Here is a 22860-nt window from a genome sequence, read left to right as displayed (position 1 = left end):
CAGATGTTTAATTTTTGTTTTTTTTCTTTGATACAGGGTAAAATATTTTGACCCATGACCATGATGACCCCATTTTCCCTTTCTTATATATAAGACTTCAATTAATAACTCACAAAAAGTCATTTTAATACCAAAATTTAAGCAGATCTTAGATTTCTTTCTTTCCTTTTGTTTGCTTCTTATAACTAATGCTCTTCTGAATTATGGTATCAATTTTAAATTCTAGATTATTGTAATTTCACCAAAGTGCATCCTTTTTGCCTTTAAACAACAGTCCATTGCATTCATCATTTGATTTATTGTGATAAGTATTTGAAATTATTAATACTGAAAAATGTTTCCTATGGGTTAGAACTATTTGAATAATTCCAGGTCTACAGTTAAATTAAAAATATTTTCAACTAATAAAATCAAAGGAGTAGGTCAAGTAAGACCCTTTTTTGGCCCCAAAATATAGCAGTTTTACAAAATTGTTAAAATGTAAACTTTTAGTTTATTATTGGACAGTAGAATGCTTCTGCTACATATATATGGGCTGTTTTTTACAATACAACGCATAAATATCGGGTACTAACATCATCAAGTCATGCTAAACTAATAAAATCTTCAAAATTCTAGCATTTTAGTCAAATTTTAGACGGTTTTCCTGTAAAACGAAATTGGCCGCATTCGTGTTCATCCTTAATATTGAAATGTAAGTTGTATTTTATGATAATTCATAACATATATAAAGGTTATGGATGAACACGGATGCAGCCACTTTCATTTTTGACAAAAACCATCTGAAAAGTGACATTTTTCGGCATATTTGGTAGATTTTTCATATTTGAGCTTGAATCGGATCGTTTTTAATGACTAAATCAGTTAAAATCTTTCACAAAAACTAATTGATTCAAATAAAATAGACACTTAAGTGTTTAAAAAGTGGTCAAAATCTTTCGTCAGATGAACCTGAAATTTGAGGCCAAAATCGGTCCTTACCGGACCTACCCCCTTTAATCTTTTCCTGAATGATCACCATGTCTTACAGAGTCATGTCTTCATTATTTTCCTCAAAAATCCGCAAACAACTTCAATAACTTGTTAGCTGAAAGTCTTGATGATATGTGATCAACTTTATAGAAAATATGACCATCTTGCTGCTCATTTACCTTATCATCATTAAAAAAATGGTGTTTGCAAAGAACAAAATTAAGAGTTCAGGAGCCCCCAAGGGTGCAGGATTTTGCAACATTTTTAAAAAAAATCTGGGGGCCTTAAGCGGCCCCAGACCCCTCACCGTGAAGGACAACGAGCAAGCTCGTCGTGTCGAACGGCTAAGCCGTCCGCCAGTGTTGTCTGTTACTTTTATTATTTAACCTACTACTTTAAATATTATTGACAACCCTTGCAAAAGCTGCAAACTTTTCATAAAATTACCAATTCAGGGGTAGCAACTCAACAATGGGTTGCCTGATTGGTCTGAAAATCTTATTTTTGGCCTAGCATTTAATCTGTTAGAATCTTAAATAACCTAATACAATTAATGGGACAGGGGTAACTTAGATATGGGGATTAAAAACATGAAGTTAAGTCAGACCTGTTTCTTTAGTTCTGCAAGGAATAATAGCAGAATTAAAATGTCTCTTTTAGCAATTTCCATCCAATGCAAGACAAGCATAACAAAAAGTTGTTTTTAGTGAGCAGGGCTAATTCAACTTCTCTGAAGTGCCAACACACAGAAATTATACTATAAATTTACCTGGAAAACTTTCCAATTTTTTCCCATTCAGACAATATCCTATCCCAATCTTGATCTCATTAAAGATATCCAAAATGTCAAGCTTTGTTATGGCAATCCTGAAATAAATTAAAAAGCTCCAAGTAGGTTATATTGCTTAGTTTTTCATTTCCAATTCTCACCAGAATTCAAATATCAACCCATCGAAAAACCATTTTCCATTTAGTTTCATAAAATACATCAATTATACAACAATTTATCCATCTATCATATAATAAAATTCTTCCATGAGCCCAGCCTTATATGACTCCAGAGGTCAAAATCATGAACAGTTGGGGCAAGTTTGAACACATTATTCAAGTTATAAATGACACATTATAAGTTAGCAATATCCTTTAAATTCAAGTTCCGCTATATAGATCATTAAATAATATCACTAAATAATACAAAATTTGGTGACTATGTTGAATGCATCTATCCCATTGAATAAGAGATAAGGGTTACTGCAGATACAGTTAAGTCTGCCTCATATCTTGACTTACATCTAGAAATTGACAATGAGGGTCGGTTGAAAACAAAACTTTACGACAAAAGAGATGATTTCAGCTTCCCAATTGTGAACTTTCCATTTCTATGTAGCAACATTCCAGCAGCGCCTGCATATGGAGTATATATCTCCCAATTGAAAGGATATTTCCAGGCTTGTATTTCCTGTCATGATTTCCTTGATAGGGGATTGCTACTCACAAGGAAGTTATTAAACCAAAAATTGCAAATTGTGAAATTGAAATCATCCCTTCGTAAATTTTACAGACGCCATCAAGAGTTGGTTGATCGTTATGGAATAACCATTTCACAAATGATATCGGATGTTTCTTATGTTGTAACTACAATACTCTTCTCTTTTTACTAATGTGACCTTTCAAATTAAGACTATTTACCAGATTTGTAATACCATAAGCAACAAGACAGGTGTCACATCTGGAGCAGGATCTGTTTACCCTTCCAGAGGACCTGAGATCACCCTCAGATTTTGATGAAAAAAAAAATTAAAAAAATAAAACATTTAGTATTCCCCAAAGAGGCTTGGTTTGGCTATATTTACAATGCAACTTACGAAGGTTAAGGCAGTTTCTCTTCATTAAAGGTCTTAATACCCTTCACAAGAAGTCAGGATAATCCTTAATTATATGTGTCAATCACTTTTGGCATGTCACCATATAAACTTACCCAGTAAATCCACTTATCATATTTGAAAAGTTTAACATCACCATATCTAACCATCCAACACGTCTTCTTCTACCTGTAGTTACACCATATTCGTGTCCTCTATTAATCAACAAGTCTCCAGTCTCCTGTAGTAGTTTTAGAAAAAAAAAATTAACAAAATGCTCACCTTGATTTATGCGTATGTCTAACAATGAAATCCATCGACCTTGAAAGAATATGTTTAAGGAATGATGAAGATAACTTTTTAGTTAATCTTCTTTTTTCTGTTTGTATTTTCTCTCTGTCATCTTAAACAAGAGCATACACGCTGTGATGTCTCACTTTCTTTTCTGAAAATTGATGTTTTAAAAGTTGAAAGTGGTTTTAAAAATGGTTAAAATAGAAAAAAAGACAAATAATATAACAAAAGACAAAACAAAGAAAACTGAAGATTAAGTAACACAAACCCAACCAAAAACTGTTGGTGATCTCAGGTGCTCCTGAAGGGTAAGGGGACACAGATGATGCCCCCACTAGCATATAAAATAATATAATAAAGGGACATAACTAAGAACAGTAAAAGTGATGCTTCCAAAACTTGAACATAAACCGAGTTAAGAGGTAATAATTATATATATACATTTCATTAAATTTAGTTGAGACAAACTTAAGTAAGACAACGGAAACAAAATATCATATAACGTTATAAAGGGACATAACTGAAGAACATAAATCAAATTGCTTGGGTAAAGATTTTTTTCCAGTGAACATTGCATTGATCCCAAATAATTTTTTGCGATCGAGTTATTTCCCTTTGATCAGAAATCTAGTAATTAATAAGTATTTCATAAAAAAAAAACAATTCTAGGGAAAAGGCTTTTACTGAACTATGAGAAAACATAAAATCATGAAAATTAAACTTGTTACGAGAAATACAATCCATCAAATATCAAATCAATATCTTCAAGCATGAAGAAAAAGTCTGGAAAACTGATTTGTCTGACTGACAGATGGACAGGCAGACAGATAGACGGACAGAGTGCAAAGTCTTTGACTTATTCTGGAGGAGACTTAAAAAGAAGAGTTTTTACTCAGTTATATTTACATCCATAAGTTCAGTTGGGAATCCTCCTCCCCCAACTCTTGTGAGATAAGCCTTGACCACTCCATACACTTCACCAAGGACATGAGGTGGTATACCTAGTCCTGTACAAACACCCCCAACACTACAGTTAGATGATGTCACAAATGGATAAAGGCCTGTAAAATAATAAAGTATACAAAATTAGGCTTAAATCAAAATAGTGTCTGTTTGTAGTTTACCCACTGACCCTTAAAGATCCCCAAGACAGTGAATATTTTATTGCTTTAAGTTTGAAGAAATTGTTTTTACATTTCTATTGACTTTTGGGTCCTTGCCGTAATAAGTCAAAGTCAATTATACATTTCAAGTTTGTTTTTTCTTGCTTTCCTGTCAAGCATTTAAATAATAAAGTACATGGAAATTGTTAACAGTTATCCATGAAGTAATTATAGAGGAGTACTTTACGCTGTTGACTTCTGTCAATTTTAAGACAAACAAGCATTCTGTGAGATTGCATGGGAATACATAATAGTCCCCTACCGATTAAATTCACTGTATTATAACAAAATTCAGACTTGATCTCTAACTTGACATGGAGTAAACTATATAACAGACATCAAGTCATCAATATCTTCAAGCATGATTAAAGTGTTGAAAACTGATTACTTAGGACCATAACTCTGCACAAAATGATCAAACATGAACCAAATTTAAACTTGAAATGTAACTTGTCAAGATAAAACAACATACTAAGTATCAAATTAATATCCGCAAGAATGACGAAAAAAAGAACAGAAAACTGATTATTTGAGTAATAATCAAAGTCAACGGACAATAATTCTGCTCAAAATCATCAGAGCAGAACAAAATTCAAACTTGATCTGTTACTTGTAATATACCCAATAACAAATTAATTTCTTCAAGCTTGATGAAAAAAGTGTGCAAAATTGATTTGACAGATGGACAGAGTGCAAACTGTAAGTCCCCATTGACTTTGTCAGTATAACAAACAAACCAAAGCACTGTAAGCATTAAAGACAGTTAATAGAAAACATAATGAAAACTGTGGCAGTGTTGCTTAAATTGTTTATCACAACTTGATATTGGTTAAGTAGTGTATAAGGGTACATAGTTCCAGCAGAAGGAATATTTAATGAGTAGAATATTTAATGAGTAAATCTTTATGACTTATTATTAAATAGTTCATTAAAGTAAGACATGTTGGATCTTTTTTGACTGTGTAAAACTTAGTATTATATATATTGGTTGGCAGGTAGGCAGGTCGGCACTTATTGAATTGTAGTATACAATATTTGTATTAAACGGTTGGCACTTATCAACCAGGTGCTCCGCAGGGTGCAACTTTATACGACCGCAGATGTCAAACCCTGAACAATTGCAGGGGTGTGGAAATGATATGCCCAACTCGCCCGACTCGTACATTTGAACAACCGGACAAGTAATTATTTTTGTCTGGGTTGCCCGTGGACAAGTAAAAAATTATAAAAGACAAAGTTCAAATCCAACAAAAAATTATAGAATAAATTCAAAATGTATAAAGATGTTTAATTTATGTAAAATAAATCAATGGTAAGCAAGTAAAAACAATGTTCATGACGTTAAATATTACATAATACCGGAAATAGATTGATTACCAAAATAGATAAAAATAAGTATGCGAACCGGAGTCGCGTAACATTGCATTGGTTTTGACCATTGACCCGGGATCCTCGATTAGGTTTTATCCATCATCACCGGAAGTATCATTTTATATGATTTTGTATCGTTGATAAATTCTTTATAAAAAAAGTTTACAAGCAGGACAAAAAGAGTAGTGAGTAGAGTAGAAAAATGAAAAAGCAAATGGATAATAAGGAGTATTTAAAAAAATACGGAAGCGAGAATTTCAGACATTGTGACTATCACTATCAGATTGCACCTGGCTATCTAGGATGGAAATTCAGAAAATAAAATATTTTTTTGTCTTTATATTTTTAGATTAAAGGTCAACATTATTTGTTGTCAGAGTGGTAAATAGAAGGGATACTTTAATTGCCCATTAAGACAATTATAAACAAAAAAACAAGTGTCAGTTGAAAGAAAAACCAAAAAAAAAATCAATAGTTTATCCATTATTTAATTTTAATTTCTTCACTCACTGTCCTCTAAATAATATATCATTATACGTACCTACTGGCTACAATTCTTTTTAAAAAATGCTACAAAAATTACCTTTACATGTCATTTCATTAGTTGATTTGCTGTAAGGTTTCTGTCCCATAGATGTTAACTACTATCCAAAATTTTTACACATTTAAACAAATGGATTTCATTTTCTTGTGATGCAAAACAGTGCTAAGAATTATGTATTAGCTAACAATGAAATACATCAATATTTATTGGGACCATCAGGGCAAGTAACTTTTTTTCCAGACAAGTGAAATTTACAGTTTTACTTGCCCAGGGACAAGTGCCCACAGCAAATATTTCCACACCCATGAATTGCGGCAAGTATGGACACAACATTCAAGCTTGATACAGCTCTGAATTTGGATTGTGATCGAATATTTGACATATGAGTTTCTGACACATTAAAATGTCAAGATCTTACAAATCTAATGCACAATATTGTGCAATTAAAGATTTCTTCTTCAAACTTTTCAAAAATTTGGGAGAAAAAAAATTGAAAACTACTACCACCGCCCTTTTTTGCAATTAGTTCAAAACCTGACATTCCTTTATACATAATTTACCAAAAGTGTAAGGGAGGTTTATCTGAAAATACCCAACATTGTATGTTAAATGTTTTTGAATTACCTTCCTTACGTACACTGCTTTTAAATTGTCTTAATTATCCATTGACCAGAAAAACCTAGTTTTATCCCCTTTTTTGCCCCTAATTCCAAAACATTTTGAGCCATATCCCAAAAAGTCAATACTAACCATCCCTTCATGGTATGAAAACTTGTGGAATAATTTCAGAGAGATTCATACACTTAAACACAAGTTATTGTTTGAAAACTGCAAAAATGCTCATTTTGGGCCCCTTTTTTGGCCCCTAACTACTAAACTATTGGGACCATAACTTCCAAAATCAATCCCAACCTTCCTTTAGTGGTATTGAACCTTCTGGTAAAAATTATAGAGATCCATTCACTAAAACTAAAGTTATTGTCCGGAAACTAAACAAGTCTTACGACGACCACAACATGAGAGCTAAATGTTTTTGCAGTCATATAAAAATTTGGAAAATATGTTCTTATGACGTAGTAAGACCTTTACATTTAGTGGTCAGCACTTATTGCAAATTTAGAAAATGTGTATCGTCTACAAATGAAGTTGGCCTTTACATTAATTTTAATCCAAATACTGTGAAAGTACTTTTATTCCTGGGGTACCAATTTTCATGGTTTTTGTGGATTACTTTATCCACAAATTTAAGTGTCCAAAGAAATAAAAACAACCATTGTCCAAATGCACGGCACAGATTCATCAATATTATGATGGAGTGCGGAAACTGAAAGAAGAAGACATTGAAAGATCCCCATCCGTAGGTTTGACTACTGATATGATCTAGAGAATATATCGAATTACACCAAATCTGAGAATACTGTAATAGTAGTCACAGAACTACAACCACATGCAGGATTATACCCATTCAATCTTTAATAACCTAAACTGTACAACTTTTGATCTTTTAATTCTCTTAACAAATATTTTTGATCGATGAAAGTCAGTTTTCCTGTATGGATATGCTAGTATGATAAAGTGTTCATTTTATATCCTCACAGTTCTCATACATATGGGAAATTATAATGTCATGCTGGGCTTGATTTTGATAAGAATTATTTATCTATAACATCTTTTCAATGATTGAAAAAAAAAATGGCAGCCATGTAGTTTAGAGGACTAATAAACAACTGAAGAAGGCCAATGGCCGAAACGTCTTGAACAATTGGTTTATTTATACAATTATAAAAGGTATGTTCTCTATTGGAATTTTGAAAACAAAGAAGAATTATTTGACAATTCAAGATATGTTTATAGCATTTGTTTATATTACTGTTTTCTTTAGGTGACATGTTTATGGCCTAATTAACACCTTTGATGGTCTGTTGATCACTTTATCATGGGTAAGTTAGTGTTGTCACTACAATTTACAACAGTCAATGTTTACTTTGCAATTTCCTCCTTTACTTCTGGTTTGCCCTAACTCGAATAATTCAAGCTCTTTCCGTGTCCGATTTTCTCCCACACGAGGGCTTGAACTCCTTATGATCATTGGCCGCGTCGCCTGCTCTCTGTGAAAGAGAGCCAATCGGCTGTGATCAGGATAATGAGTCTGCGCAACTGTTTTGTAATTGTCTTACCAAACACTAGTGTTCAATTAACACAAATCCGATAATAATTAATTAACATCAATTAACATCAGTTCACATCATTTAACATCAATTAACATTCGGAACTCCTCCTTCTTTAGCTGCCAACTTAGTAAAAAATTCCCATATTGCATAGTGGTGTGAATTTTCCGGTTGACGGTCTTTATCGAGGAAGACGTTCAGGCATTAATGTAGCCTTCGTAGATTAGCGGAATATAACGAATGAATTATTCGGGTTAGGTTTGCCCACTTTTAATTCAACCAATTATCTATTAGTTAAGAAAACAAAAAAGACAAAAGGTTTAATGAGCATACAATTGTATAGTCTGTTCCAACTTAGGTATATAGTTTGTAAGTGTTTTTCTAGATATTCAGGTTGTTTTTTTGTATAGAAAAATAATAAAAAATCAAATATTTTTTCTCAGAAATTTAATATCAATTCAATCAATTAATTCAACATACATATACAGCAAATAACTAAAAAATGATATTCAGTTATAAAATTTATGTTCATTAGTTTCTGAATGATTTTCATGATAGAAATATATTTATACACTGAGTTCTCTTTTATTGCAAACTTTATTTAACAAATTAATTAATTTTATAAATGCATTGCATTAGGAAATAATTAAGCACAAAACAGTAATAAGGGCACTATATATGTAAAATGATAAGAGACACAATCTTTTATATAAACATCAAAAGTAACAAAACATTTAATATATTTACAAAGTCACAATTAACAATAATTCACTTCATTGTTCAGTTCAAATGGAGAAGATGGGATGTTGCGTCAGAGTATTCTACCACGTTGATGGGTCCTTGTTGGTATCTGTATATGAGTCTGGTGTCTATTACTCTGTATGGTCGACTTTAAGGTGGGGGGGTTCCTCCTGCTGCATACTGGATAATGTTGCATTATGTTAGTGCCTTTGTCCTCTTCAGTAGCTCAATGATCTCGTAGATGTTTGGGTGGGCGTGTTCGAGTCGCTTCTTATGTTTGTTGTGCCATCCTTCCAGGTGATTTGTGCATGGTGCAGGGTCCTTCTGTTTAATAGTGGTTCTATAGAAAGCGGCAGTTTTCAACCCAAAACCCTGTCACGTAATCTGTAAATGAAGTTGTAGCGGGTATGTTTTCAGTTTCTCCAATGTCCAATTGTTAAAGCAACAATTCCCTTTATGTTTACATATAAATGTAATTAAAAGTGGGCAAACCAGGATGACACTAATCCAGACTATTTGTAACCCTCATTTATAGTGAGATACAACTTCCCCAAACTGATGGTTCAATAACACTTTTATTCAACAAATTTGATAGCAGGTCATCAATAATGAGTTGCTCACTGTCATTAAATTTTATTTCTTTACGTGAACATTTTTTACAAGGATCAGTCTCAAATTCTAAGTGATAACCTTGAGACACAATGCTCAAGAGGTTATCACTTGTAATGTTTTTCCATACTGGTAAACAGTTTGAAATTTTTCCTGCTACAAAATTGGCAGGTATATTTTTAAGATGATGTAATTCATTAACCATAAAAGTACTTACATTATCTTTTGTGACTAGTGTTTCTTTTGGCCCAGATTCCCCTTGCCTTCCTTGTTTTTCTTTCCCTCTCGGTTCATCTGGGCCTGTTTGGCTAAAAAAGAACTTTTAAAACCACTGCTATAACCACTGTTAAAACCATTGCTCTTATTATTGTCTCTTTGATTTCTCTGGTTCTCTAGTTTTTTCTTTGCCAAACCCTTTAATAGACCCAATCTTTTTCCCCAGTTTTACACTATCATCAATTTCTTTCATTCTTTTTTCAAGGTCTTCTTGTTCCCCAAACAGGTACTTTGATGAAATCTTTTCCCCTTCATTGGAAAGTACATAGTACTTCTTGTCAAGTGCTGGAGTCAGTAATCTTTTCCGCTGGCTAGACATGTCTCTGTGTGCATACAGTAACATACTCAAAGAATCAAGTGCCAATTCGAAATTTTCTTCAGATTCCTCTGTTGAGCTTTTCAAACTTTTGTCCATCAACAAAATCAGAGGAATCATCCCATTCACTAAATATCCTTGCGTTCTCTGAAAATTTCGATCAGAGTCCTTTAAACGTTTGTCAGTTTCTTTCGAAGTCCATAGAACTTTATTGACCTTAGGCACTTCCAAATAATCACAATTATCAGGTCTAACGTATTTTTCTAATAGCTCTTGTACCTCTTTGCTCCTATGGTCTACCGTAGACTCGTATCCTTGGTTTACGATTTTCGCTATTTCCTCATGTACGGAAGGACCTAATTTTGGCTTTTTGGAAAGAACACTTTCTACTCTTTTGATCATCTCAAACTTTGTCGGTGCAATTTCCACTTTTCTATGTTTTCTCCTTGGTTCTCCTTCCTCATCTTCACTTGACGATTCAAAATCTCCTTCGGATTCTTCTTCCGATATGCTGTCATAAAAACTATCAGCTGTATTTACATTTGGTGACCTGCTAACCTTGCTACGCGCATGCATACTGGAAGTTGTAGAAGGTGCGTGTTTGTTGTTGTTTTGAATACATGCATTTTTAATCTCTGAAACAGATTTAGTCAGAGCGTTAATTCTTCTCTGTTGTTCTAAAATAAGTTTCTGATTATTGATCATCTGCTCCTGGTACATTCCAAGTAAATCCGGCCTATTTGTTTGGTCAGATGTAGCGGTACTGGTAGCCCCTCCTTTTTTAATTTTTCCAGAAAACATAGAAGTAGCACTATTTTTCGCTACATTATCTGTTGGAGCTCCAATAATTTGAAGAGAACCATCATCATTCAAAATAACTGTTTGATTTTCAAATATATTACTATCTTCCACTTGGATAGGTTCTATCGTAAATTCCTCTGCCATTTCTGGGGAAAGCACGTGCCCTCGATTTTTTCGAAATCGATAACAGAGAAATTATCTTTAATTTATAATTTCCAAGCGTATTTTTACGATATATGTTTTTCTATTCTCACATAAATCCAAATTAAAATACAATTTCCTGACACTTCATAGAATTAAATCCATTATTCGAATAAATTTTCCTCAGAAAATAAGTTAATATTTGCTTATAAAAAGGATCAACCTCGTTCTGATTTGTGTCACGTGATCAATTGTTCACTCATGTGATTCTGAGTAGATTGGACTTATTAAATTAAAATTTATTCATCTGAATGTTATATCCAAATTTGAATTTGCCCTCTTCCAAAATCTGCTCTTTTTTATTAACCTGCTGGGCGATCTGTTTTTTTACAAAGTCAAATACTACCATAACATTTTTATTAATTAAATCCGGCTGCTAAAATCATTTACCACATGTGGACATAATTAAATCAGTTAATAAAATGTGATCGTAGACAGCATTCTTATAAAGATTTTTAAAATATTTGACGACAAAACTATGTTAAATTATAGTTGCCTAAATCGGTGAAGGAAATATTTCCAGAAAAAACATTTTTATATTATTTTCCTGAATTGGGAATTTATATTCAAATACTTTTTTTAGGGGCATCCAGCTCATTAAGGGCGCTAAACAGCTCTTAGCTATATTGTGGAATCATCCCTGTTTGTGGATAGAATCAGTCAACAAAATGGTTCACCTTTTTTTCAAACTTTCAATGTAGCTAATGAGTTAAATTGAGGGTCACATGATAATAAATTTAACAAGACATATTTGCTCATCAGCGATATTTCTTTTTCTTATTTTGACAAAATTGTGCCAAATTGCCTGCTAACAAAGAATTGTTGTTATTATTTTATTTTCATTAATGATTGAACAAAAAGAAATCATAATTTAATTTTTTTCAGATCTTGAGTTCCTTTAAAGTACAGGCACTGTTTAGCAGCCGCCTGCAAACCCTCCATTCATCTCCATCTAAATAACCGACGGACTCTCCAGAAAACTGGTTAATAAAACAAATACAATTATTCATAAAGAATTGAGGAGTTTGAATATCATTTAAGGGACAACATCAAAAGTTCAATGAAGAATAAAAAACTTAATTCACATAGTTTTTTCACTGACCCCCCCCCCCCCCCACCCCCCTCTTAACTTAATTTGGGAAAAATTGATTGACCCATATGGATATTTGTAAAAATCAATGTCGGATAACCAAATCTTGCAGCCGTTCAACCCCCCCCCCCCAACTATTTGAATTAAGTTTTTTATCTTACATTGATCTTTTGATTTCGTCCCTTATGTCAATCCATTATGATACAATAACATACCAAAATCAATATCTAATATTGTAGACTGTGCTCCTTCTATCAAAATATGCTTCCCATCTTTGATTGCTTTATGTAGGAATGGAACAGTATCTCTTACTAAGGGACTAACTCTTTCTCTGTACACCTGTCAAAAATATTGTAATTATATCACATTGAATGTTTGCTATTCACAATTCAAAAAAAAAAAATCCAAAAAATGTGTCCATAGTACACTGATGCCCACTCGAAATACAAATTTCTATGTGCATATTTATAGGACTGTGAAATCTGGGTCAAGACTCTTATACGGTATTAAAATTAAAAAGATCATTAAAAAACATTCCTTGACCAAAACAATTAATCTGAAGCTATTTGAAAGGAATAAAGAAAAGCAAAAATAGTGAAAATTGAACTATTAAGGCAATTACCTTCAAACTAACCAAGCCTTCCCTTTGTGATATGGAACCTTGTGGTACAAGTTCAGAAAGATCCATACACTTACACTTCCAGTTATTGTCTGGAGACTAGAAAAATACTTATTATGACCCCTTTTGGGCCCCTTGTTCCTAAACTGTCGGGACCATAACCCCCCAAAATCAATGCCAAACTTCTTGTTGTGGTTTTAAACCTTGTGTTTAAATTTCATAGATATCCAATCACTTAAACTAAAGTTATTGCAGAGCTCCAGATAAGAATTCACAAATTGGGGTTTTTACCCGCTGTCATATGGTATTTTGAACCCCATGGTAAATTGACCCCGGGGTCAAAATACCGCTATGGTAAATTGAACCCCCCCTGTATGGAAAATTGAACCCCCATGGTAAATTGAACCCCCCTGTTTTTTTCATCCTAGATGAATATTAGAACATCTTACATTATTCTAAAACTTATCATAGATTAAAAAATCATTCATACAAGAAGGGGAGGTACATTTTCCATGCTTAATTAAAAGAAATATCTTTGCTTGGTATAAGTGCTCTGAAATCTTTACCAACAAAATGTCATTCAAAATACTTATTGACACATTATAACTAGACAATACGTAGCTTGAATGCTTTAATTATTTGTAATTATAACATATGTATATATTTATATATATAAAGGTAGTTTTGATTTTCCATGGTAAAAAAGGGGGGTTCAATATACCGCAGGGGGGTCAAAATACCATGGCAAAGTAAAATTTTCAAAATATCTTTTCCAGCAAGTTTAATACATACAAACTACTTATTGGTGTATTCTTACTACATAAAAGAGTTCAAATTGCTAGAATTTCTGAAATTAAAGGCCTAGAGTAGGGGGTTCAATATACCGCAGGGGGGTCAAAATACCATGGCAAAGTAAAATTTTCAAAATATCTTTTCCAGCAAGTTAAATACATACAAACTACTTATTGGTGTATTCTTACTACATAAAAGAGTTCAAATTGCTAGAATTTCTGAAATTAAAGGCCTAGAGTAGGGGTTCAATATACCACAGGGGGTCAAAATACCATGGCAAAGTAAAATTTTCAAAATATCTTTTCCAGCAAGTTTAATACATACAAACTACTTATTGGTGTATTCTTACTACATAAAAGAGTTCAAATTGCTAGAATTTCTGAAATTAAAGGCCTAGAGTAGGGGTTCAATATACCACAGGGGGGTCAAAATACCATGGCAAAGTAAAATTTTCAAAATATCTTTTCCAGCAAGTTTAATACATACAAACTACTTATTGGTGTATTCTAACTACATAAAAAAGTTCAAATTGCCAGAATTTCTGAAATTAAAGGCCTAGAGTAGGGGGTTCAATATACTGCAGGGGGTCAAAATACCATGGCAAAGTAAAATTTTCAAAATATCTTTTCCACCAAGTTTAATACATACAAACTGCTTATTTGTGTATTCTAACTATATAAAAAAGTTAGAATTGCCAGAATTTTTTTAATTAAAGGGCTAGAGTAAGGGGTTCAATATACCGCAGGGGGGTCAAAATACCATGGCAAAGTAAAATTTTCAAAATATCTTTTCCAGAAAGTTAAATACATACAAACTACTTATTGGTTAATTCTAACTACATAAAAGAGTTAGAATTGCCAGATTTTTGGAAATTAAAGGCCTAGAGTAGGGGTTTCAGTATACCGCAGGGGGGTCAAAATACCATGGCAAAGTAAAATTTTCAAAATATCTTTTCCAGCACGTTAAATACATACAAACTACTTATTTGTGTATTCTTACTACATAAAAGAGTTGAATTGCCAGAATTTCTGAAATTAAAGGCCTAGAGTAGGGGGTTCAAAATACTATGGCAAAGTAAAATTTTCAAAATATCTTTTCCAGCAAGTTCAATACATACAAACTACTTATTGGTGTATTCTTACTACATAAAAGAGTTCAAATTGCTAGAATTTCTGAAATTAAAGGCCTAGAGTAGGGGTTCAATATACCACAGGGGGGTCAAAATACCATGGCAAAGTAAAATTTTCAAAATATCTTTTCCAGCAAGTTTAATACATACAAACTACTTATTGGTGTATTCTAACTACATAAAAAAGTTCAAATTGCCAGAGTTTCTGAAATTAAAAGCCTAGAGTAGGGGGTTCAATATACTGCAGGGGGTCAAAATACCATGGCAAAGTAAAATTTTCAAAATATCTTTTCCAGCAAGTTTAATACATACAAACTGCTTATTTGTGTATTCTAACTATATAAAAAAGTTAGAATTGCCAGAATTTTTTTAATTAAAGGGCTAGAGTAAGGGGTTCAATATACCGCAGGGGGGTCAAAATACCATGGCAAAGTAAAATTTTCAAAATATCTTTTCCAGCAAGTTAAATACATACAAACTACTTATTGGTTAATTCTAACTACATAAAAGAGTTAGAATTGCCAGATTTTTGGAAATTAAAGGCCTAGAGTAGGGGTTTCAGTATACCGCAGGGGGGTCAAAATACCATGGCAAAGTAAAATTTTCAAAATATCTTTTCCAGCAAGTTTAATACATACAAACTGCTTATTTGTGTATTCTAACTATATAAAAAAGTTAGAATTGCCAGAATTTTTTTAATTAAAGGGCTAGAGTAAGGGGTTCAATATACCGCAGGGGGGTCAAAATACCATGGCAAAGTAAAATTTTCAAAATATCTTTTCCAGCAAGTTAAATACATACAAACTACTTATTGGTTAATTCTAACTACATAAAAGAGTTAGAATTGCCAGATTTTTGGAAATTAAAGGCCTAGAGTAGGGGTTTCAGTATACCGCAGGGGGGTCAAAATACCATGGCAAAGTAAAATTTTCAAAATATCTTTTCCAGCACGTTAAATACATACAAACTACTTATTTGTGTATTCTTACTACATAAAAGAGTTGAATTGCCAGAATTTCTGAAATTAAAGGCCTAGAGTAGGGGGTTCAATATACTGCAGGGGGGGCAAAATACTATGGCAAAGTAAAATTTTCAAAATATCTTTTCCAGCAAGTTCAATACATACAAACTACTTATTGGTGTATTCTTACTACATAAAAGAGTTCAAATTGCTAGAATTTCTGAAATTAAAGGCCTAGAGTAGGGGTTCAATATACCACAGGGGGGTCAAAATACCATGGCAAAGTAAAATTTTCAAAATATCTTTTCCAGCAAGTTTAATACATACAAACTACTTATTGGTGTATTCTAACTACATAAAAAAGTTCAAATTGCCAGAATTTCTGAAATTAAAGGCCTAGAGTAGGGGGTTCAATATACTGCAGGGGGTCAAAATACCATGGCAAAGTAAAATTTTCAAAATATCTTTTCCAGCAAGTTTAATACATACAAACTGCTTATTTGTGTATTCTAACTATATAAAAAAGTTAGAATTGCCAGAATTTTTTTAATTAAAGGGCTAGAGTAAGGGGTTCAATATACCGCAGGGGGGTCAAAATACCATGGCAAAGTAAAATTTTCAAAATATCTTTTCCAGCAAGTTAAATACATACAAACTACTTATTGGTTAATTCTAACTACATAAAAGAGTTAGAATGGCCAGATTTTTGGAAATTAAAGGCCTAGAGTAGGGGTTTCAGTATACCGCAGGGGGGTCAAAATACCATGGCAAAGTAAAATTTTCAAAATATCTTTTCCAGCACGTTAAATACATACAAACTACTTATTTGTGTATTCTTACTACATAAAAGAGTTGAATTGCCAGAATTTCTGAAATTAAAGGCCTAGAGTAGGGGGTTCAATATACTGCAGGGGGGTCAAAATACTATGGCAAAGTAAAATTTTCAAAATATCTTTTCCAGCAAGTTCAATACATACAAACTACTTATTGGTGTATTCTTACTACATAAAAGAGTTCAAATTGCTAGAATTTCTGAAATTAAAGGCCTAGAGTAGGGGGTTCAATATACCACAGGGGGTCAAAATACCATGGCAAAGTAAAATTTTCAAAATATCTTTTCCAGCAAGTTTAATACATACAAACTACTTATTGGTGTATTCTAACTACATAAAAAAGTTCAAATTGCCAGAATTTCTGAAATTAAAGGCCTAGAGTAGGGGGTTCAATATACTGCAGGGGGGTCAAAATACCATGGCAAAGTAAAATTTTCAAAATAACTTTTCCAGCAAGTTTAATACATACAAACTGCTTATTTGTGTATTCTAACTATATAAAAAAGTTAGAATTGCCAGAATTTTTTTAATTAAAGGGCTAGAGTAAGGGGTTCAATATACCGCAGGGGGGTCAAAATACCATGGCAAAGTAAAATTTTCAAAATATCTTTTCCAGCAAGTTAAATACATACAAACTACTTATTGGTTAATTCTAACTACATAAAAGAGTTAGAATTGCCAGATTTTTGGAAATTAAAGGCCTAGAGTAGGGGTTTCAGTATACCGCAGGGGGGTCAAAATACCATGGCAAAGTAAAATTTTCAAAATATCTTTTCCAGCAAGTTTAATACATACAAACTACTTATTGGTGTATTCTAACTACATAAAAAAGTTCAAATTGCCAGAATTTCTGAAATTAAAGGCCTAGAGTAGGGGGTTCAATATACTGCAGGGGGGTCAAAATACCATGGCAAAGTAAAATTTTCAAAATAACTTTTCCAGCAAGTTTAATACATACAAACTGCTTATTTGTGTATTCTAACTATATAAAAAAGTTAGAATTGCCAGAATTTTTTTAATTAAAGGGCTAGAGTAAGGGGTTCAATATACCGCAGGGGGGTCAAAATACCATGGCAAAGTAAAATTTTCAAAATATCTTTTCCAGCAAGTTAAATACATACAAACTACTTATTGGTTAATTCTAACTACATAAAAGAGTTAGAATTGCCAGATTTTTGGAAATTAAAGGCCTAGAGTAGGGGTTTCAGTATACCGCAGGGGGGTCAAAATACCATGGCAAAGTAAAATTTTCAAAATATCTTTTCCAGCACGTTAAATACATACAAACTACTTATTTGTGTATTCTTACTACATAAAAGAGTTGAATTGCCAGAATTTCTGAAATTAAAGGCCTAGAGTAGGGGGTTCAATATACCGCAGGGGGGTCAAAATACTATGGCAAAGTAAAATTTTCAAAATATCTTTTCCAGCAAGTTCAATACATACAAACTACTTATTGGTGTATTCTTACTACATAAAAGAGTTCAAATTGCCAGAATTTCTGAAATTAAAGGCCTAGAGTAGGGGGTTCAATATACTGCAGGGGGGTCAAAATACCATGGCAAAGTAAAATTTTCAAAATAACTTTTCCAGCAAGTTTAATACATACAAACTGCTTATTTGTGTATTCTAACTATATAAAAAAGTAAGAATTGCCAGAATTTTTTTAATTAAAGGTCTAGAGTAAGGGGTTCAATATACCGCAGGGGGGTCAAAATACCATGGCAAAGGAGAAATTTTGCAAAATATCTTTTCCAACATGTTTATACAAAGATAAAGATAAAGATAAAGATATTTTATTTCCTAATCATAGGGCTCATAACAAGCATGTAATCACATAAAGTAAATATAAAAAGCCTTTCTCTCCCACTCGCATACACTCACACATACAACTATCGTTCTGATACATACCTCGCCATGGTATTTTGACCCCCCTGTGGTATATTAACTCCTTAACATAGTAATAATACTCCAATAAGTAGTTTGTATGTATTGAACATGATGGAAAAGATGTTTTGAACATTTTACTTTGCCATGGTATTTTGACCCCCCTACCATGGTATATTGAAACCCCTACTATAGACCTTAATTTTTTTAAAATTCTAGCAATTCTAACTTTTAACATTGTAATAATACTTCAATAAGTAGTTTGTATGTATTTAATATACTGGAAAAGATATTTTGAAAATTTTACTTTGCCATGGTATTTTGACCCCCCTGCGGTATATTGAACCCCCTACTATAGACCTTGAATTTCAAAAACTCAACCTATTCTAAATCCTTAACATAGTTATAATACCCCAATAAGTAGTTTGTATGTATTTAATATACTGGAAAAGATATTTTGAAAATTTTACTTAGCCATGGTATTTTGACCCCCTGCGGTATATTGAACCCCATACTATAGACCTTGATTTTCAAAAATTCAAGCTATTCTAACTCCTTAACATAGTTATAATACTCCAATAAGTAGTTTGTATGTATTTAATATACTGAAAAAGATATTTTGAAAATTTTACTTAGCCATGGTATTTTGACTACCCTGCGGTATATTGAACCCCTTACTATAGACCTTGAATTTCAAAAATTCAAGCTATTCTAACTCCTTAACATAGTTATAATACTCCAATAAGTAGTCTGTATGTATTTAATATAATGGAAAAGATATTTTGAAAATTTTACTTAGCCATGGTATTTTGACCCCCCTGCGGTATATTGAACCCCCTACTATAGACCTTGAATTTCAAAAATTCAAGCTATTCTAACTCCTTAACATAGTTATAATACTCCAATAAGTGGTTTGTATGTGTTAAACATGCTGGAAAAGATATTTTGAAAATTTTACTTAGCCATGGTATTTTGAACCCCCCTGCGGTATATTGAACCCCCTACTATAGACCTTGAATTTCAAAAATTCAAGCTATTCTAAATCCTTAACATAGTTATATTACTCCAATAAGTAGTTTGTATGTATTTAATATACTGGAAAAGATATTTTGAAAATTTTACTTAGCCATTGTATTTTGACCCCCCTGCGGTATATTGAACCCCCTACTATAGACCTTGAATTTCAAAAATTCAAGCTATTCTAACTCCTGAACATAGTTATAATACCCCAATAAGTAGTTTGTATGTATTTAATATACTGGAAAAGATATTTTGAAAATTTTACTTAGCCATGGTATTTTGAACCCCCTGCGGTATATTGAACCCCCTACTATAGACCTTGAATTTCAAAAACTCAACCTATTCTAAATCCTTAACATAGTTATATTACTCCAATAAGTAGTTTGTATGTATTTAATATACTGGAAAAGATATTTTGAAAATTTTACTTAGCCATGGTATTTTGACCCCCCTGCGGTATATTGAACCCCCTACTATAGACCTTGAATTTCAAAAATTCAAGCTATTCTAACTCCTTAACATAGTTATAATACTCCAATAAGTGGTTTGTATGTGTTAAACATGCTGGAAAAGATATTTTGAAAATTTTGCTTAGCCATGGTAATTTGACCCCCCTGCGGTATATTGAATCCCCTACTATAGACCTTGAATTTCAAAAATTCAAGCTATTCTAACTCCTTAACATAGTTATATTACTCCAATAAGTAGTTTGTATGTATTTAATATACTGGAAAAGATATTTTGAAAATTTTACTTAGCCATGGTATTTTGACCCCCCTGCGGTATATTGAACCCCCTACTATAGACCTTGAATTTCAAAAATTCAAGCTATTCTAACTCCTTAACATAGTTATAATACTCCAATAAGTGGTTTGTATGTGTTAAACATGCTGGAAAAGATATTTTGAAAATTTTGCTTAGCCATGGTAATTTGCGGTATATTGAACCCCCTACTTAAAACCACAAATTAAAAAAAACGATAGCCAATAAATTGTAAATAAGATTATCTGCAATACTATTTATCAAAAACAGGGGGTTCAATATACCGCAGGGGGGTTCAAAATACCATATGTGAAAAATGACCCCGGGGTCAAAATACCATGCGGTATAATGACCCCGGGGTCATTTTACCGCATGGTATTTTGACCCCGGGTTCACTTTTTAGGGGGTTCAAAATACCTTTTGGGCCCCTTGTTCCTAAACTGTCGGGACCATAACCCCCCAAAATCAATGCCAAACTTCTTGTTGTGGTTTTAAACCTTGTGTTTAAATTTCATAGATATCCAATCACTTAAACTAAAGTTATTGCAGAGCTCCAGATAAGAATTCACAAATTGGGGTTTTTACCCGCCATTTTCTTATGTAATTGGGTGATAAAGTTTTTAAATTGCATTATCAATTCCAATTCAGCCCTCAAGCAAATATCCAATTGGGTTTTTCACCACCAAGATCCTTTATGCATTGGGTTTTTTCATCAACACAATATTGAATATTTAGGCAATATGAACCCCAGGTGTTTTTCAATCTTAAATATGTTTCTTCCTTTATTTTGTGCTAGCTGTTTTATTTGGTTTATTCACTGATGAGCAATTTTACATTTAATTTGTGTCCCTTTTCAAACATTCTGCCAGTTTTGTATGTTCGTTTAACAATTTATATAAACTGTAAAAAATGGATATGTGTATTCACTCATCAACTATAGTATATAAACTAAAATTATACTTGAAGTTTTTGTTTAATTCAATTTACATAAATCTGGGTTAAGTTGTCTCTTATTAGAACTTTTGGTTTCCGATGCTTTCCAACTACATATTGATCCATATTATGTCATAATTGATTTGGCCTTTCACTTTTTCCAACTGATTTCGTTTCTGAGGAAACCCTGTGTTTATTAGCAATGTTCTTGTTAAGGTATGCAAACATGCGCGTTTGTTTGATGGACGGTTCCTAAAAACACAAGCTAAGTCTTGTTATCATCATAACTTTCCTTTAGCTATTCAAAAGAAGGTGAAAACATGTTTCTCTTCAATATTTTTCACCGGACATTAACTTTCGTTTTAATTCATTGCATGTTATGATAAATCCCGAGCAATTTGAAAAATATATAACATGACACACGCTAATTGGATAAAAGCCAAGATGATCAAAATGTTTTCATAAACACATGTACCTTTTGAGCAACAGGGACCCATTTTAGCTACTTGATGCAGGGCTCTATTTTTAGACCAAAAGGACATTTCCAGTTATAAATATTATAAAAATAGATTTACACAACAACTGTAAACAGATAAGGGTAAATAACGCAAACGATAGTGAATAAAAGCGTTGAGAACATATGGCTTTGGCATAAAATTGGGTTTTCCTTTGAATTATTTGGGTTATTGAACCCTGCAATGGGCAAATGCATTGGGTTTTTCATTATTTGTATTGCGTGATCACGCAAATACACAGCTTATCTGGAGCTCTGTTATTGTCAGGTAAGTAAGTGTCTATGGACAAAGCTGACAACAGTGCCGGACGAACACAATGAGGACAAAGTGATACCAATACAGGACTGCAATATTTTTTTTTGCGGTCGTATAAAAAGTAAACGACAAAGAGGAAAATGAAGGAAAACAGACCCCAAGTTATGAGAAAAGCTCACTTGGCCCATTGGGGCAGGTGTGCTAAATATATCCAAACAACAATATTTATCAACCAGATGCTCCGTAGGGCGCAGCTTTATACGACCGCAGAGGTTGAACCCTGAACGGTTGGGGCAAGTATGGACACAACATTCAAGCTGGATTCAGCTCTAAATTTGGATTGTGATTAAATAGTTGACACAGCATAGGTTTTGCACACAGAATGAATGTGGTCTAATGAACTTAAAATATTTTTTTTGTCTTTGAGCAATCACTATGCTGTTGAATATTAATCCTCTCAAAAAAATGATTGAAGAAATTTTCTTTTTATTTATGAAATCTGAAATGAGAAAAATTTACCCCCCCCCCCCCACCATTTTTTTTTCACATCCCCCTTTCCCTTTTTATCAAAACTGATCTCAATTCAAATTTCTAATGGAGTTTGCAACAATAACTACTCATTTAAATACATCATAAAATATTAAAATGTAACAAAAAGTGCTTGTTATCACTGAATGGTAAAGATTGTTTTAATTTATCAGTTGGTAGTAAAAGTGAATATACATTGTGTATTGTATAAAACAATG

General features: G+C 32.6%; 1 protein-coding gene across 1 annotated transcript in view; it reads right to left on the bottom strand.

The window, feature by feature from the left end:
* The window catches only part of LOC143069312 (adenylosuccinate synthetase isozyme 1-like), a 129465-nt gene that overhangs the window by 20290 nt on the left and 86315 nt on the right, over nt 1–22860 (bottom strand). Inside the window, exons 8-11 of the mRNA XM_076243879.1 lie at nt 12624–12747; nt 4035–4189; nt 2951–3075; nt 1742–1839 (exon numbers count right to left, since the gene is read on the bottom strand). Of these exons, the coding sequence (XP_076099994.1) occupies nt 1742–1839; nt 2951–3075; nt 4035–4189; nt 12624–12747 (502 nt within the window). The remainder of the gene's footprint in view (nt 1–1741; nt 1840–2950; nt 3076–4034; nt 4190–12623; nt 12748–22860) is intronic.

This window comes from Mytilus galloprovincialis, chromosome 3 (assembly GCF_965363235.1).
Source record: "Mytilus galloprovincialis chromosome 3, xbMytGall1.hap1.1, whole genome shotgun sequence".
In the NCBI taxonomy this organism is placed as follows: domain Eukaryota; kingdom Metazoa; phylum Mollusca; class Bivalvia; order Mytilida; family Mytilidae; genus Mytilus; species Mytilus galloprovincialis.
Note: the sequence above shows the minus strand (reverse complement) of the source record. Positions and strands in the feature narration are given on the sequence as shown.